This window comes from Eumetopias jubatus, unplaced genomic scaffold (genome assembly GCF_037043125.1).
Source record: "Eumetopias jubatus isolate StellerSeaLion01/CBP00866 unplaced genomic scaffold, mEumJub1_p1.0 scaffold_12, whole genome shotgun sequence".
In the NCBI taxonomy this organism is placed as follows: Eukaryota; Metazoa; Chordata; class Mammalia; order Carnivora; family Otariidae; genus Eumetopias; species Eumetopias jubatus.
The window spans coordinates 69,343,640-69,360,611 of record NW_028274818.1 but is presented as its reverse complement, the minus strand read 5'-3'; the positions used below and the strand labels follow the sequence as shown (position 1 = coordinate 69,360,611).

The 16,972-nt window shown below is 55.3% G+C and overlaps 1 protein-coding gene across 2 annotated transcripts in view; it reads left to right on the top strand.

Annotated features, from left to right (window-relative positions):
* Positions 1-16,972, top strand: part of AXIN1 (axin 1) — a 51,342-nt gene that overhangs the window by 21,346 nt on the left and 13,024 nt on the right. For both annotated transcript variants that reach the window (XM_028111621.2, XM_028111622.2), the window contains exons 2-4: positions 9,216-9,356; positions 12,336-12,432; positions 16,121-16,258. In XM_028111621.2, coding sequence (XP_027967422.1) covers positions 9,216-9,356; positions 12,336-12,432; positions 16,121-16,258 — 376 coding nt within the window. The remainder of the gene's footprint in view (positions 1-9,215; positions 9,357-12,335; positions 12,433-16,120; positions 16,259-16,972) is intronic.

The window sequence follows — 16,972 nt, the reverse complement described above, 5'->3', positions numbered from 1 at the left end:
CTTTATTTTTATTGTTCCTTCCCAGAGATTCTGTAACTCTTCAGTTTTCTACAGAATTTTTAAAAACGCAGAGCAGAAACCAAATCCCCACACCTCTCCTGGCGTTGTTGCAGGAGCACTGTGGTCTAGAGTGAGGCCCTGACTTGCTCCCACCGCCAGTGCATGGGGGCCTGAGAGGCGTGCTGCTTCTCTTGTCTCTGGTTCTGCAGGCGAGGACCTCTGGCACGGCCACAGGACTAGCAGAAGGTCCTGCAGAAAATGGGGAGGAACATGCTGGTTAGGCAGAGCAGAGCGCTAATCAGGACCCAGGTCCAAGCTGGAGCTGCCCTCCGTGGGCGTCTTGATGTGAGCAGGGCACGCAGAGGACGAAGCCAGCGTTGGCCACTATTTGCACAATGATGAAGTCTTCTGGCTTTCCTTATACCTTGAGGAGTTTGAGGAAAGACACGTGGGAGAAGGTGCTCACAGCCCCTTCTTCCTACCTACCTGACCCAAGGCGGGACTTGGTGCTTTTGGGGTCGGGGTATCCTGACCAGCTCTCTGCTGAAACAGCTGTGGTGGCCAGGTACATGCCACACACTTGGGGTCTGCCTCTAAGTGACGGCAGAGGTGAGTGAGGTGTGTGCGAGGCCCGGGTGAGACAGGCTGGCCGTGAAGGGGTCGCTGTGGAGGTGAGTGATGGGAGCCTTGGGTTCATACATTGTTCTCTCCACTTTTATATAAGCAAACATTTCTCAGGATCAAAATGTGTTCAAGAACTGACCAGACTAAACATACAGAGGAAAATCCAATGAGCAGACTACCAGGGAGGATCTCTCACTCTGAGGTCAAATTTGGGGAAATTTGGGGCTTTCTTTGTCAGCTCCCAGGGCTGGGGGCACACATCGCAGCCTCGGACCAGGGGTGCTTCTGCACTGGGCCGGGTGACCCACATCCCAGCCTTGGACCAGAGGTGCTTCTGCACTGGGCCGGGTGACATGCATCCCAGCCTTGGACCAGGGATGCTTCTGCACTGGGCTGGGTGACACGCATCCCAGCCTCGAACCGGGGTGCTTCTGCCCTGGGCCGGGTGACACGCATCCCAGCCTCGGACCAGGGGTGCTTATGCACTGGGCCGGGTGACCTGGAAGCAGGGACCCAGAGCCAGAGTCACCCCAGGAGCACAGCTTCAGATTGGGTGTGGATGGTTCTGGTGTCTGGCAGAAGGCAGAAGGCAGTTCATCCAAACCCACAGCGACTTCTGCAGAAAACGTTCTAACAGCGGCCAGTCCACAGCAATGGGTGGCCAGACACGCGAGTGCGGGCCACCGGAAGCAGACACCAGAGTAAGCCTTGGCAAAGCTCCAGACATGGGGTGTCGGACAGCCTATAAACGTAAGCTCTCTCCAGCGCGGCATTCAGGGCTCGCTGACAGGTTCTCTAGACAACAGTAGAGGGAGCGGTGAGGTAGTGACCTCAGGCAGCCAGAGAGATCTTCCAGGGCCCTTGCCGTGTGCCAGTCCACGCTGGCTGCCCAGCTCCCCAGCCCCGGTCGCACCCCTGCAAGAGCCCCTGCAGCGCGGCCGCTGTGCCCAAGGAACTGCACTTCTAATCCATGTAATTTTGATGACATTTAAATAGCACATGTAGCTAGTGGCCACCATAGAGGATGGTTTAAGAAATAAGATCTACAACAGCCAAAATTAAAAATCCCACAGATGGATTGAATGATGAGTCCATTAGAGGATGAGCCAGAAGGAAGTTTCCACAGGGCAGCAGGAAGAACAGGAGGTGATTCCGAAGCCTTCACAAAGATGGCGTGCGGTGGACTCAGGAAGAAATGGCCTTCGAGGAGCAGCCATTGGCCCGGCAGTTTGCGGGGACGGGCAGATGGCGAGTGGGGCTGTGTGCACCATCCCAAAGGGGACTCCACGCCTACGGGGGACGGCCTGACGTGCTCGTGGTCAGTGTGGGTAGATAAGAACTGATAAATACGTAGGTGACCGCAGTCATCTTCGGGCTTCAGAATACATCCACACAGGGAATTCGCGTCTGTGCAGCAATAGTTTGCCGGCCGCATGCTGCCAGGCTGCCTTGAGGTCCTAGAAGCGCCCAGAAGGAGAGGGCCAGGGCATCAGCAGACTTGAGACTCTGCTCACTAAGGACACCTGCTACAGTCTCTATGGCAACAGAGCTCCTATCCTGATCTGCTTATGTACATAGTATACGAGGGCCTGAGCTAGTAGGGTGTAGGTATTGCAAAGGGACAAGTCTGGACATAGGAGTGACTCTGCCAGGGGCAGGGCTTATGGCATCTGTGGCACTGAGCACAGTGCCGAGGTCAGGGTCAGGAGGTGGGGGTCGGGTACAAGGGGCTGGTTCACTGTCTCTGTGCCAGGCACTGCTGAGGACACAACCAAGGAATCAGACTGGGGTGGGGGGCTCAGAGCAGGCACGTTAACGATGATTCATTTCAGATGCAGAAAATAGACCAGAGGAAAGAAGGAGCCCATGGGGCTTCCTTGACCCGTCAGCCATGAGGCCCACCTGTCACCTCAGCTGACCAGAGACTACCTGAATTGCTTAGGAAAGACAGTGTGGGGACGTTGGTGTGTGGTCCCCGACATTCCCTCCAGACCGACGGGAACGCGAGAGGCCAGGGGGCCAGCTCGTCAACCTGAGCGTGCAAAGCTGCTGCAGGACAGAAACCGGAGGGCTTTTCTGGAATGCTGAGTGGACTTAACTGCTAAGCCCTGAGAGGCATGATCTTTGTGTCAGAACAACCAGGGACAGAACGTGAAGGATAATGCAGTAGGTGCCTGAATTGCTGAGTGAAAAATCACAACTCTTACTCAAGGATGCTTGACTGAGGAGGTTGAAAGGAGCGTCCTTGTGGGGTGAGGGCGCAGATTAAGGCTGTAGGTAGTGGGGCAGATGGAGAGGTCTAATTGACATTTCGCCTGGGTGGAGTGCCAGTTAGATGACTCATCCAGAGGATTTCTAGGAGATAAGAGGTCTCACTAGGTGGAGAAGCAATGCTTCTGGTATCAGATAATCAGGTGATTCAGGGCAAACCTGCTGTTGAGAATAGCTAGAAATGTTGAGAACTATTTTTTATTTTTATTTATTTTTTTAGAGAGAGAGTGGGGAGAGAGAATTTTTTTAAAAATCTGATTGGGGGCGCCTGGGTGGCTCAGTCGTTAAGCGTCTGCCTTCGGCTCAGGTCATGATCCCAGGGTCCTGGGATCGAGCCCTGCATCGGGCTCCCTGCTTGGCGGGAAGCCTGCTTCTCCCCTCTCCCACTCCCCTGCTTGTGTTCCCTCTCTCACTGTGTCTCTCTCTGTCAAATAAATAAATAAAAGCTTTAAAAAAACAAATCTGATTGAAGGTGGGGTGCTTGTGTGGCTTGGTCAGTTGAGCGTCCAACTCTTGGTTTCGGATCAGGGCGGGATCTCAGGGTCCTGAGGTTGAGCCCCACGTCGGGCCCTGCACTCAGCGTGGAGTCTGCTTGTCCCTCTCCCTCCCCCCGCTTGCACATGTGCTGTCATTCCCCACCTTCAAATAAATAAAATATTTTAAAAAAAGAAAAGGCTTTGCAGAGCTAACCAGTCAGGAAGGAGTGGCACCATTCAGGGAGGAGGGAACCCAGGTGGGCGAGCTGGAAGGCATGGCCAGCTCTTGGGCTCCAGCTGCCAGGGCCTGCCCAGGAGGGAGGTGCCCCACCCTCCGAGGAGGTGCAGTCTGGAAGAACACAGGCCCTCCACGCATCTGCAGCCCAGTGCGGCGGCTCTCCATTCCTGACACTGGGTTAAGGTGGTGGGGTTCCTGGTGCCCCAGCGTCCTGCCATGTCAAGTGCATATGCTCTGGAGAAGAGTGTGTCGTCCTAGGGCTGCCCACATAGAAGGATTTCCACACACAGTGTCTGGTCCTCTGTGCAGAATAGCCAGATACTGAATGAAAAGTAACCATGTGCTCAGGGATATAAGACAGTATGATTTTAAAAAATGAGAGAGAAAACCACAGGGATCCAGATAATGCAGTTCATGGACACCTTCTTGGTGAGACTCTCAGGGCTGTGGCAGGGGGTGCCAGAGAGCGAGGGAGTGTTCGTAGGCTGACAGGGCCGTGCCAGGTATGAGCAGAAAAGAAAGTAGTGTATTGTAATCCACCGGATGGAGTAACAGTCCGAGAGTCTACACACATATAACTAAAGGCAGGTGGCGAGAACATGTTGCTTTTTTTTTTTTAAAGATTTTATTTGAGAGAGAGCACAGAGGGGAGAGGGAGAAGCAAGCTCCCCACTGAGCAGGGATCCCGATGTGGGGCTCAATCCCAGGACCCTGGGACCATGACCTGAGCTGAAGGCAGACCCTTCGCCGACTGAGCCACCCAGGCGCCCCAATGTGTTCCTTACAGTGGAATACCAGCGAGGAAATACGACCGAATGAAGGGGTTAGAAAATCATCAGGTGGTAACAGAATTTGCATGTAATCTCAGAGTGTCTCCCCACAAATTACCTATTAATTACAAAAGAAAAATAATAGAGTGGAAAAAGTTGGCGGGCACTTGGTTTGCTACCGCTATTGGGACCAACCAACCTCAATGTTCTTGGGGTGACTTAGCATCCTTTCTGTGACATTCCTGCCAAAAAATGCCCACTGTGAATGGTACAGTGAGGAAACCGTGAACTGTTGTGTAGAGTACCTGGCCTAGATCTTGGAAACGTCATGTCAGTGAGAATGAGGACTGAGGAGCTGCCCTGGTGAAAGGAGGCAGGAAATACGGGACCGTCTTAGAAAAGAAAAACAACTCTAAACGCCATTGCTGGGACAGTGAAGCAGATCTTTGTCCTTTGGGTCAGCAGCTGGTGTCACGTCAGTGTTGGGGTCCTGCTGCCCTTGGTGGTGGTGTGTCAGGGCGCAGCGCCCTGTGAGTGACGGGGACTAGGACGCGCTCTGGCCCTGGGTGCTAGCAGTGGGGAAGTCGCCGTCAGCCAGCCTGAGAGCCCGTGGGGCTGCACACAGGTAGGTGCCTCGCCGCCTTCCATGGAGCAGGCCACGTTCCCCAGGGCCCAGGGAGTCGGGCCTCTCTTCCAGACCCTGCTTTCCATTCCCGCAGACACACCATGCAGTCGAGTTGCTGGATCATACGGTCATTCTGTTCTGTTGTTTAGGAACTGCCATACTGGGGTCTGGTTCCTTAGCGGCTGTCCCATTTTACATTCCCGGCAGAAGTGTACAAGGGTTCCACAGAAGCAGGTTTCCAACCCAGAGAGAACATCTCTGGAGAATGAAGGTGATGAAGACAGCCCCAGCTGCCAGCAGCCGCCCCTTCCTGAAGGAGACTGCTAAGAGTGTTCTTCAAGGGGCGCCTGAGTGGCTCAGTTGGTTAAGCGACTGCCGAGGCCCAGGTCATGATCCTGGAGTCCTGGGATCGAGTCCCGCATTGGACTCCCTGCTCAGCGGTGAGTCTGCTTCTCCCTCTGACCTTCCCCCCTCTCATGTACTCTCTCTCTCTCATTCTCTCTCTCAAATAAATAAACAAAATCTATTAAAAAAAAAAAAAAGAGTGTTGAAGCAGAAAGAACCAGCTGTCAGCCGGAGACTCCCCGATGCACATATGCAGGTAACTCTAGGTGCCCATCCATGGGACAAAACCATACTAACAGGGTCCTGGGGAGTGTAAGACATTTAGAGTTAAAACACAGGAGACTGACAGCACGTGAGTGTGCAAGCGAAGTGAACGGAAGTAATTCTGACCTTGTGTTGCCGGGGAGGAGGGACTTTGATACGTCAGGGCACCTGCTGTGATCTTCACGGGAACCACTGAAAGCATCGTAAAAGGATTATTTTGTTAGAGGAGATGGAAAATAAAAATTATCCCAGAAGAAGGCAAGAAAGAACTAAAGAATGTGGAACAGAAGGACAAACAGAAAGCTAGTGACGAGACGGTGGACGACCCCCTCTCTGTCAGTGATCACACCCGGCGCAGCAGGATCAGATGATGCAATTTGAAGAAAAAATGGTCCAGCTGGATCTTAAAAAGACTGGGTTTTACAGAGGACACACAAGAGTAAAAATAAAATATATCAAGTTAAACGTCAAAAGAAGGAAACCCAATGTTCTGCAAACAGCAACCAAAGAGAAAGAGGCAACGCAGAGGCAGGGCATGTTCGCGGTCGGGCATGCTCGTGTCGGTCCTGTCGAGGTTTTATTCTGAGAACTTTGAAAGGTACAGAGAAGTCGGAAGTTTCTCTACCGGCAGCACCTGGAAAATTGGCTATGTTGGCTGCGCCCATGCGCGCAGTGTATGCGCACGCCTGTGCTCTGGTGCCTGGCTGTCTTGTGGGGACACGGTTTCCCCCACTGGCATTTCCTCTCACCGGTCACGGGCCAGAACTCTGTCGTGTCAGCCAGCAGCGAAGGCCCAGGGCACTCAGTCTTTGTCCCAAGGGCCAGCTTTGCTGTCTAGAAGGTTAAAAAGGTAAACAGATAACCAACTGGCTTTTTCTTTTCTCTCCCCTTTGTCATCTGAACTTGGAGCTCCTGTACATAGTGGGGTTTGCTTTATACTGGAGGCTGTAGAAAATAAAGAAATTGCGTTTTTCTTGCTTTCTGCCTTAAAGATGGACTTTTTATTTTTTTAAGTTTTGTTTATTTAAGTAATCTCTGTACCCAGTGTGGAGTTTGAACTCACCACCCTGAGATCGAGAGTCACATGCTCCACCGACTGAGCTAGCCGGGAGCCCAAAAGATGGACTGTTTGTCCATGTGAAAGGCACACTGGGGCCCTGTCTGGGGAGGGAGGCAGACAGTCCTGCTGGACGTGGGTCCTGCCGCGTGGGGGAAGGGCAGAGGCCAGTGCCTGCAGGGAGCAGAGCTCCAGGGCCACCGCACTCCCCAGCATGCCCAGGCCCCAAGGGCTGGGCCTTCCGTGCCGGGCTGCCTTTTTCCCCTTAATTTGAAGGGTTTTTTCTCATTTCACCAAATGGGTATTTACAGAAAGTTACCGATAAGTTTAATACTCTTTAAATGAAACGGAGAAACGAAAAAACTGTGTATTTAGCACTTAGCCTGGAATCAGAATTTCAGTAGTGGTTATAGTGGTGACAATATTGGTGGTTTTATTTTTTTAAGTATAGAAGAGGAATAACAGTGTCATTTAAAAATAATGTTTTATGATAGAGGGTGCCTGGCTGGCTCAGTTGGTAGAGTGTGCGACTCTTGATCTCCAGGTCGTGAGTTCAAGCCCCATGTTGGGCCTAGAGCTTACTTTAAAAAATAAAGTAAAAATAAAAAAAATTGTGATGTTGCAGGCTCCCGTCATGTTGTCTGCTTCACGTCAGATATACTCTAGATGAGGAGGTATAAACAAACACAGGGCCAGGGACAGGCTGTCCGTGTTGCTGTCCGTGTCCGCATCCCTTCCTGTGAGCCTCTGGGTGGACCCCGTTCCGAAGAACGTGTGCTGCCCTGGCTCGGCCGTCATTCGGCTGGAATTGGTTCGCGGCCTCCAAGGAGGGGTCAGGCTGTGGCGGGTGGGTCAGAAGAGCATATGTGCTGTAGGGCAGTGACTTACTCCTCTCTGGTGTGGGGACGTGGAGCTGGTGGGTAAGTTATGTGGCTGTGTTGCTGGCCACCCCTGCGGCCTCCCTGGCTGCAGTAGGAGGATCACCTGATATTCCTCTGGTTTTCGTGGCCTCAGGTACTGCTCCTCCTGAGGCAGTGGATGCCAAGACTGCCCCGGAGAGTTGGCCCCACTCGGTCGGGCCTCTCTTCCAGCCACGGTGCCTGGCCCAGCCCAGCCCTGCACATCCTGCATGATGGGTGTTCGGGATACTGAGGTACCTGGTCCCAAGTCTTGTCACAGCGTCTTTTCCACTGAGTGTGTGCATGGTTAGGATTGGGGCTTCCAGAAAGTTCTGTCGATCGGGTGACGGTTGTCACTCCTTCTGGGGTCTGAGGATTGCACCGATTCATCCCAGGTCCCCCTGGCACTTGGCACAGGCTGTTGTTCACATGGGTGACAAGTGTTCGGTCCTGTTACCAGAAGTGAGGCTGGAGCCCAAGGTGGGACTGTGTCCCGGGCCTCGTGTACAAATCACTGAGCGCTCGACATGGGTACCGAGCCCCTGTCGTGCCGGAGCCGTCAGAGAACGTTGCTGTAGTTTGTCACTTGGCCTAGGATCTGTGTGTCGCTTTGGGAGGACAGTGTTTGGGGGAGGAGGAGGCGACAGATCGCACTGCGGTGACGTGGCCGTGGGAGGTGGGGGTGGCGCCTAGACAGGAGAAGAGCACAGCCTCCAGAAAGAGGCCCACAGAGGGATGACGAGGACTGGCGTTGAAAGTTACTCAGAATAAGGTGGATTATTCAGTATTTGGTGCTAACAACCGACTCTCCATTTTGATGCAAGGGAATGAGGTAGATTTATATACCCACCATTTTAGGTAAAGTTCTAAATTTAAAAAGAAACGAACTATTGGAGCATTTGAGGAAAAAGAAAAGAATATATTTTTAATCTTGGAATGAGGAAGGCCTGTCTACTAAGATACAAAAAAATCTATGAAGGGAAAAATTGGTAAGTCTGATTTCATAGAAATGAAAACCTTTGTGTGACCAAAATTAATCTAAGCAAAGTTAGAAAAGTGATATTTAGGGAGAAAGTATTTTTCGCATGTGTAACTGGAAGTTAGTAGTAAGAATATTTAAAGGCTTTGGGAGATTCCTGAACACCCCGGTGGAAAATGGACAAAAGGTGTGAGCAGGTAATGGACAGAGAACGGGGTGTAAATGGTGCGTGAACGGCCTCCCGGTCACCTCTCGGGGAGATGCAGACTGAAACCCGGCAGCACGGTCTGGCGAATCTGCCCTGAAGGTGAAGGAAGCAATGAGAAGGCAGCGTGAGGTGTCCCTTTCCTCCTGTCTCATATCCTGTCCTGTGACGGTTCTCAGACGTGTGCACGAGGGTCCTGTTTTAGTTGGGTGCGTAAAAATGCACATCCAGATGATGGTCTGTGTGCTCACCGAGGCATATGTGTAAATGCACCAGGAAGGTCTGGAGAGGCGTCTGGGAAGAGCAGTGGGCGGAGGCAGGATGGACACCGGCCCCTTGTGCTGTCTCCTCTGGAGGGTTTGCGTGTGCGGTTCTGGAGCCAGGGTGTCCAGGTCACTTGGGGAAGGGGGGTGAGCGCCACGTGTTGTTGGGCCACTGCTGACCTCTGCTCTCTGTTCACAGGTGCGGGTCCTGGCGGGAGCCCGTCAACCCCTACTATGTCAGCTCCGGCTACGCCCTCGCCCCGGCCACCAGCGCCAACGACAGTGAGCAGCAGAGCCTGTCCAGCGACGCTGACAGCCTGTCCCTCACCGACAGCAGCGTGTGAGTGCCCGCCCCTCGGCTGCGTCCTGTGCCGGTCCCAGCGGGGGCCTGTCTTCCTAGGAAACGTTGTGCGGGCCCCCAGCTGATGCACAGACAGGCTGCACTGCCCGGAGTATCATGACACGTCCTGACTTTGCTGTAGGCTTCTCTCCTGGGACCTTTGAAAGAGGGAAAACCACTGGGCGGGTGGTGGCGCCAAGGATGCTTGCTGTGCAGGGGTCCCTCTTTGTCAGGACCCTGCTGTCATTGTTCCAGATCTAGTCTCTATCACATACTCTGCGTAGGCCATGGGACGACAGGAGCCGGAGGGGGGCTGGTACGGCTGGTTCTGTGCCGGCCCCGGTGCCCGGAGGACTCAGGGATAGCCGCTGGGGCTGCTCATGTCCGAGAGGCCTCAGCGACTGTCCAGAGCCCCCTGGAACCTCAGCGTCCCTCAGTGGTCACAGTGGACCTTATTCTTCTGTTGTCTTCTCCAGGGAAGGCCTTCCCCTCGTGGGAAAGTCCTTACTTTCTGACACTTGGCTTTGCTTTTTGGCAGGTGGCTTTTTGGGACCCAAATGCACCAGAAGTTTGATGGTGTAAAACACTCTGTGGTTATATCAGAGCGTGGCCCGACGAGCCTGCCAAGGGCCTTTGGGGTCGTGGCTGCCCATGAACGTCAGACTTACCCCACTTTCAGTCACCTGACTGCCACTGATGGGAGGTCCCTGGCCAAGACGGGGGCCGGGGGCTGGAGGCCGAACCCTGGGCGCCACTGTCAGGGCCAGAGGAAGCCTTTGGCGGGGACAGTGAGCAGGTGTGAGACAGCAGGGGGTGGGAGCAGTAGCTCTCAGCTGGCTGCCCGGCGTTTCTTCCCCAGCCAGCAGCTTGTTTCTTCCTAAACCTTTCTGCAGGGAACAGCTCTTAAAATTGTGCTCCGACTTCCTGTAGCATTTTCAGAGTGTGTGCTCTCCTGTGCTTGTGCCCACGTGTTCCTCCAGCCCCGCCTCGTGGTGTGCGGACCCAGCCAGCATGTGCCATTCGTGGGCCACACCAGCCAGCCCCGCGTCACTGCGCGTCTGGGGCACCTCGTCTTCTCCTCTGCGGGGACCACATGGTGGTGACATCATGAGATGCGTCTGTCCCCATTGTTTCCTCCTCCTTTGCGTCAAACCCTTGAGATAAAATGTTGACGTGTGTGTAGCAGCTTCTTCCTTGAAATGACCGTGGTTTCAGCAGTACCTGCCACGACCCCCACAAGCAGTCAACTGCTTGGGACTGGGCATTTGTAGCATTTGGTTTTCTCTTCCCTGAAACTGGCTACTACAATGAAAATTTGCCAGCACATTTTTTCTTGAAAAGTCTTAATTCTCTCTAAGAAAAGGACATATATTCGCTAAAGGAAAGAACTTAAGTTTTGTTTTGTTTTAAGATTTTATTTGTTTGACAGAGAGAGACAGCGAGAGAGGGAACACAAGCAGGGGGAGTGGGAGAGGGAGAAGCAGGCTTCCCGCTGAGCAGGGAGCCCGATGCGGGGCTCGATCCCAGGACCCCGGGACCATGACCTGAGCTGAAGGCAAACACTTAATAAGACTGAGCCACCCAGGTACCCCAAGAACTTAAGTTTTTAAAATATTTCTTTCCTGATACTCTATTCATCTTGGTTTACACTAAGACCCAGAGATGTAGGAACAGTCGATTTGGAACGTAAGATAGCTGAATTTGTATCAGAGGCAAAAAGTAGGATTGTGTGTTTCAGCTAAATTATTTCTGCTGGGTGCGGCTGCCCTCAGCATGCGAACCGCACAGTAACAGCGGTGGTGTGGCGTACTGGACTTTGGACACGGGTGTCCAAGGACAGCGTCTGATCCACAGAGCCATGCGGAATTTTTAAGTGCTGGTCAGAGCATATGAGAAACAAAAAATCTGGTGGCTTAGGACACCTGAACAGAACCGTAGGAGCATGTAAAGTTCAGATGCATTTGACTCCCTGTTCCTTGACACCTGCCCCCGTAAGTGCCCCTGCCGACTGCTGAGCCAATCACCCTGCACACCCAGCTGGTGCCCTGACAGCCAGGGATACCGAGGCAGTGACAGGAGAGACAGACTGTCCCAACCTCTTTCCCCCTTGCTCTGAACCAGAGCACACCCTTTCCACCTAGACGGGGGCTCTAAGGCATGAGATTTCAAAGGAGAACGTGACATCCCTGCCTGCCAATGAAGCCACTGAGCTGGTGGGTGTGGGGCTGCCCGGGACATGGGTTAGGACGTGCTGGGCTCCATGTGCTGGCACCATGGGCAGCTGCCTGGCACTTCCTGTGTGGGGTCAGCATTGTGGCTGCATGTTTGGATCCTGCTGTCAAGTAAAAGCAGCTCTGCTCTGACAGTGCCCCCCACCCCCCCCGGGGCCGTGCTGGGGAAGGAGGCCAGGGGGCACAGGTCTTACTGCACCCACTGCAGGCCAGGGAGGCCAAGGTCGTCCAACAGCCAGACGATCTAGAGACTCATCCCTTCCAGCTGTCAGAGTGGGCCGCCCACCTCAGAGCCTTTCAGCGAGGAGGAGACGGGGACGCAGAGGCACCCTGCTCTGGCGAGCATCAGCACGTCCTTTGGGCTCCTGTTAGCCACTGTGCTTCCCAGAGCAGTTTGCTTTATTGATTTATTCTAAAGATTTTATGCATTTGTTTGACAGAGACACAGCGAGAGAGGGAACACAAGCAGGGGGAGTGGGAGAGGGAGAACCAGGCTTCCTGCGGAGCCCGATGCGGGACTTGATCCCAGGACCCTGGGATCATGACCTGAGCCGAAGGCAGACGCTCAACGACTGAGCCACCCAGGCGCCCCTAAGTAAATAAATCTTAAAAAAAAATGGAAAAACTGTTCTTAGCTTGAAGGCATAGAAAGCGGGCCATGCTGCTCTGCTCCAGGTAGAGCAGCTCAGCAAAGTTTCGTTGAGCTGTTCTGTTTGCCCTCACGCTGGGCTCTCCTTCTTCTGGACAGGGATGGAATCCCACCGTACAGGATCCGCAAGCAGCACCGCCGGGAGATGCAGGAGAGCGTCCAGGTCAACGGGCGGGTGCCTCTACCTCACATCCCTGTAAGTTCGGCTGCATAGCCGTCCCCTTCCCGTCAGGGAGGTCGGGGCTCCCCAGTCCTCTTGGACCATACCCACCCCTTCTCCCTACTCTGCCTGGCCGCCATGGCACTGGGCAGGCGAAAGGCTCTTGCCTGGCTTCTTGTGAGCTCAGCTCACATCCAGTCACAGCACGTGGTCCCACACGGTCACACCCCGCAGGCTGGAGGCGGCAGCACGGGCGGTTTGTAGGTGCAGCCGGCATAGTCCCCCACAGGACCAGGGAGGGCCTGACACAGCACCTGCTGGGAAGTCTTCCCCCATCCTGTCAAGTGAAGTGCTTCTCCTTGAGGTGGGAGAGCGGCTGTCGGCCCATCACTGGCTTCATGCCTGGGCCCAGCCCCTGCACGGGCCTCCTCACCGGCTCCGTCATCAACACGTAGCGACCCCGGCCCCAGGTTCCTGTGAGCGCTTTCTTCTGCTTCGCCTCATAGGGTGAAAACAGTGAGGGGACTGGTGCCCCGACTGTGGGCGCTGGGGGGCCGCATGGAGCAGGCCGGGCAGCCTGTTGAGGGGACTGGTGTCTCCTACTGTGGGCCCTGGTGGGTTGCACGTAGCAGGCCGGGCAGCCTGTCTCCAGCTGCATAGCTCCCGTGTGGGTGAAGGGAGGGGTAGCTTTCCTTATTCAGCCCACTGACTGAACGAGAGATGCTTCTCGGGGAGAGAAGGAAAGCTCTCAGTAGTTTCCAGCCCGTGCGTGCCTGCGAGCTCCTGTTGGCGGTTTCTGTGTGGGATCGCTGCACACCCATCCGTGGTCAGGGCTCCTCGGTTAGAGTCTTCTAGCTTCTCCAGATAACTTTAATTTCCAAATGAGAAAAGTAGTGGTTGACGGTTGAGAAGAAAAGATGTGGGTGTGTTCTTACTTCTGAGGAAAGGGTGGGCCAGCATTTTGTCACCTCCCAGCCCACCCTGGGCATGGCCCAGATTTGGCCTACGTAGGCACTGATGGTGTCTGCTGCTGGGGGAGGAGTGGAAGACGCTGTGGGGAGTGTGTGTGCACTGCCGGTGACCTCCTGGGGCTCCCTCTCAGGGCGCGCCCACCAGGTTGGCTTGTGTTGTTTGGAGCTGCCTGGGCCTGAGCCCAGGCAGGTGCCTGCCCGTGCCTTTGCCTCATTTTGTGGTGTGGCCTGCGTCCCCCACCTCTGCTCTGCAGACGCTGAAACTCAGCACTGGGTCTGGGCAGGGGAAGTAGAAGGGGTATCCCATGTCCCCGAAAGGAAGGAAGTGAGCGGACACAGGAGCCGCGTGGAGGCGCTCCCTCCCCTAGGCCCCGCTGGAGCGTCAGAGTCCATGCTGGTGCAGGAGAAATCTGTGCATCTCTGCTGGCGAAAGAACAAGTAGAGTGTGCCGAGGGACAGGACACTGACGTCGTCCCAGATGGTCCCTTAGGAAGTATTTGCTCACAGCGGGAAGAAGCGACTTTCTGTGGTGGAACAGACGGATGCTGCCCCTGTGAGGACAGTGAGGAGGGCCTGGCGCCTCCAGGGGTCTCTTGCGGGGAGTGTCACCAGGACACAGCCCACGTTGAGGGCCACCTGCACAAGAACTGGCTTCAGACTGTCAGACGTGACAGGGTCGTGGAAGTGCAGGGACGCAGGAGTGTGGAGAAGCAGCCCAGCTGAGCACCGTGGGCCTCAGTGGGGGAGGGAGAGAAGCAGTGTGGGGCCCACGTGGCCTTAGGGTCCGGGGTGCCTGCATCAGAAAGCCCTCCTGTGTGGGACACCCGCCAACAGATTCCTGCTGATGGCACATCACGGAGGCAGCTGACTCACGGGGTGCGGGAATAGTGCTTTGCGTGTTCCTGCAACTTTTCTGCCCATCCGCCATCGCCCTGGACGCTTGCTTCTCTCCAGCGGACTTCCCTTCACAGCGGCCCCCCCAGCTTCCTCCCCCTTCTCCATAAAATATTGTCCTTTCCTTTGTTTGAGCAAGTAGTCTATGATTTTTGCCATACATTGCTTGTTTTCAGTTGCAGTTCTTTGCTTTTCTGAACAAAGCCATTTTTCCTGGTAGGATAACTCCCTTTTATTTTCAACGGTAATGTTTCTTACCTAACAAACCAGCAAACAGCGGTCCTCATCTTCGCAGAAGTTCTGGAGGGCTGTGATTGCGGTGCGTCCTGTGGCGGGTGACGCCAGCCTGCTCCAGGGTCCTGCGCACATTCCTTTTGTCGTTGGCGGAGGCGGGCCCAGGGAGTGCGTGCCAGACCCGCACGGCCCACGACTGCCCCTCATGCCTTCACTGCACTGCGTGACTTGCAGGGGCTCCCGGGCCAGGCTGAGGGACTGTGTGTCAGGGCCACGAGGGCGCCAGCCGGCACTGACCATCCAGGGGCAAAATGTCTGCTCCTTATGGCTGAGGGAGGGGCCGTTTTCACGCCCCAGGAGGTCCTGGTTCTAATGACTGCAGCTTTTTCCTTTGTGACTGTTTCGTTCCTCCCCAGTTGGAAGGTTGTCGGTTCGTACAGATCTGGTCTTTGTAACTTCTGGCAGGTTGCTACTTTCAGAAGCATAATTGTGCAGCCTAGAGGCTCTTTTCCAGAACCCACGGGCTTGGGGGGTGTGCATCCGCCGCAGGGCCGAGCCTCCCATGTGTCCTTTCGCCGGTGTCACTCCACGTGCATTGTGGTTCGGTCTTGTCAGGACTTTTCTCTCTGCCCGTGGCCTGCATGTCGCGTCACGTGGTCAGGACTGCGAAGCTCTTGCCATCTGGATGTCCGGCCTTCAGCCCTCAGTCCCGTGTGGGTCCCGGCGGCATTCGCTGCTCGGCGCGGTACCCAGAGGAGCCAGCACTCCCCAGCCGACCCCACTGGCCTCTGGGCCTCTCTTGTCTGTCTGAATGTCCTGTCCAGGAAGATTCCTTCAGAGCCTCAGCCTCTTGGCCGTCCCCACTGCCCAGGCTCTTCTGGGAACACTGGACACCCCCAGCTGCCCCTTCCTCTTGGGTATGGCCTCCTCGCCTCCAGGACAAACTCCTGTCCAGCATTAGGCACCACTGGATGTTCAAGAAAGTTCCTGTGTGTGTCCGTGTGTGTCCGTGTGTGTGGGAGGGAATGACAGTAACTGGCAGGTAGCAGCACTTACTCTCTGTGCTGTGCAGGACGGTTGCGGGCCGTCTCTCCCCCGGGGCTCCTGGGCTTGGCCTCTCCCTCCTGCATGGTCCTTGCAGCCCTCCCTTCCCCCTTAGCAGGCCTCACTGGGGACTGGCCTGGCCAGTCGTGTTAGAGGCCCTTCTCTGGGCTAGGCTGGGGGGGGCGCCAAGGTGAAGGGCACACCTGGGCTTGGGATACCGGAAACCTCCTACTAGCTGGGGCCCTGCCAACCGCTGCCCTGATGACCTAACCGGACCCAACCCGGCTCCTGTCTGCTCCAGACCTCCAGTTCTCTTCTCTTGAGGCTTGGGAAGCGTTGCTAGAGCTCTGTTCGTCCTCCTCGGTCAGGGCTGGGTGAAGGACAGCTTCAGTCCGACAAAGGGGGCAGCGAGGAGGTGGACACCAAGCGAAAGGGAGAAAACGTGAACACTTGTTTGAAGAGAAAGTGCAGATTTCATAGGCTATTTCTTGTCACCTAGCAAGAGCTCGCCTGCCATCTTGGCGTGGGGGTGGCGGTTGAGAGCTGCACGTGGCTGGCTCATCAGCGGTGTCTCCTTGTAGCGCACTTACCGAATGCCAAAGGAAATCCGTGTGGAGCCCCAGAAGTTCGCCGCGGAGCTCATCCACCGCCTGGAGGCCATCCAGCGGACACGGGAGGCCGAGGAGAAGCTGGAGGAGCGGCTGAAACGCGTCCGGATGGTGAGTGGGCGCCCCCTGGGGAAGCCACACCACATCTCCGTTCCTGAATTATCTTCGTGTGGTTGGGTTGAGACAGCTTTAGGCCCCAAGGAGCCCTCTCCAGGGTCTCCCAGCGTGCTGGCTCCTGATGCTCCCTGACCCCGTCCTGGGGTCTGGCTGCTCTCCTGGGACACCTGCCCCTCTGAAGCCCCCACCATGCATGCCCGGCCTTCATGTCTCCTGGGGGGCAGGTGCCCATGATGGGAGGGGGGGCAGGCGAGCCGAGGCCTGGAGCAATCCATAGGCACTCAGCAGCAGCTCCTTGGGCCTGTGTGGGGCTGGGGTTCCTCGACCACCTTCTTACGGGAAGACAGTTCAGAGGCGGGCTCTCAGGTCCGGGCCCCTTCCCACTCCCCTCCTCTCACTGCTGCAGGCTCTCAGGGCTGGTCCTCCCATCTGCCTTGCTGGCCACATCTCCATGTCCCCTAGGCCCCCTCGGGGTGTGGAACTGTGAATTTCCCTGAGTGCTGATAGATGGAGGCCTGTCGTGGACACGGCCCAGTTCCGTGCCACGTGCATGTGCAGAGCAGAGCGTGTACTTGGCAGGAAGGGATGGTAGCTCCCCCTTGTCATCTCAGAACACAGAAAGGCTCTAGTTTCAGACATACTTCTGGGTATCTTGTTTTCTGACCTGTGGCCTTCCTTGATAGAGTGCTGGATACTAAGGAAATTTAG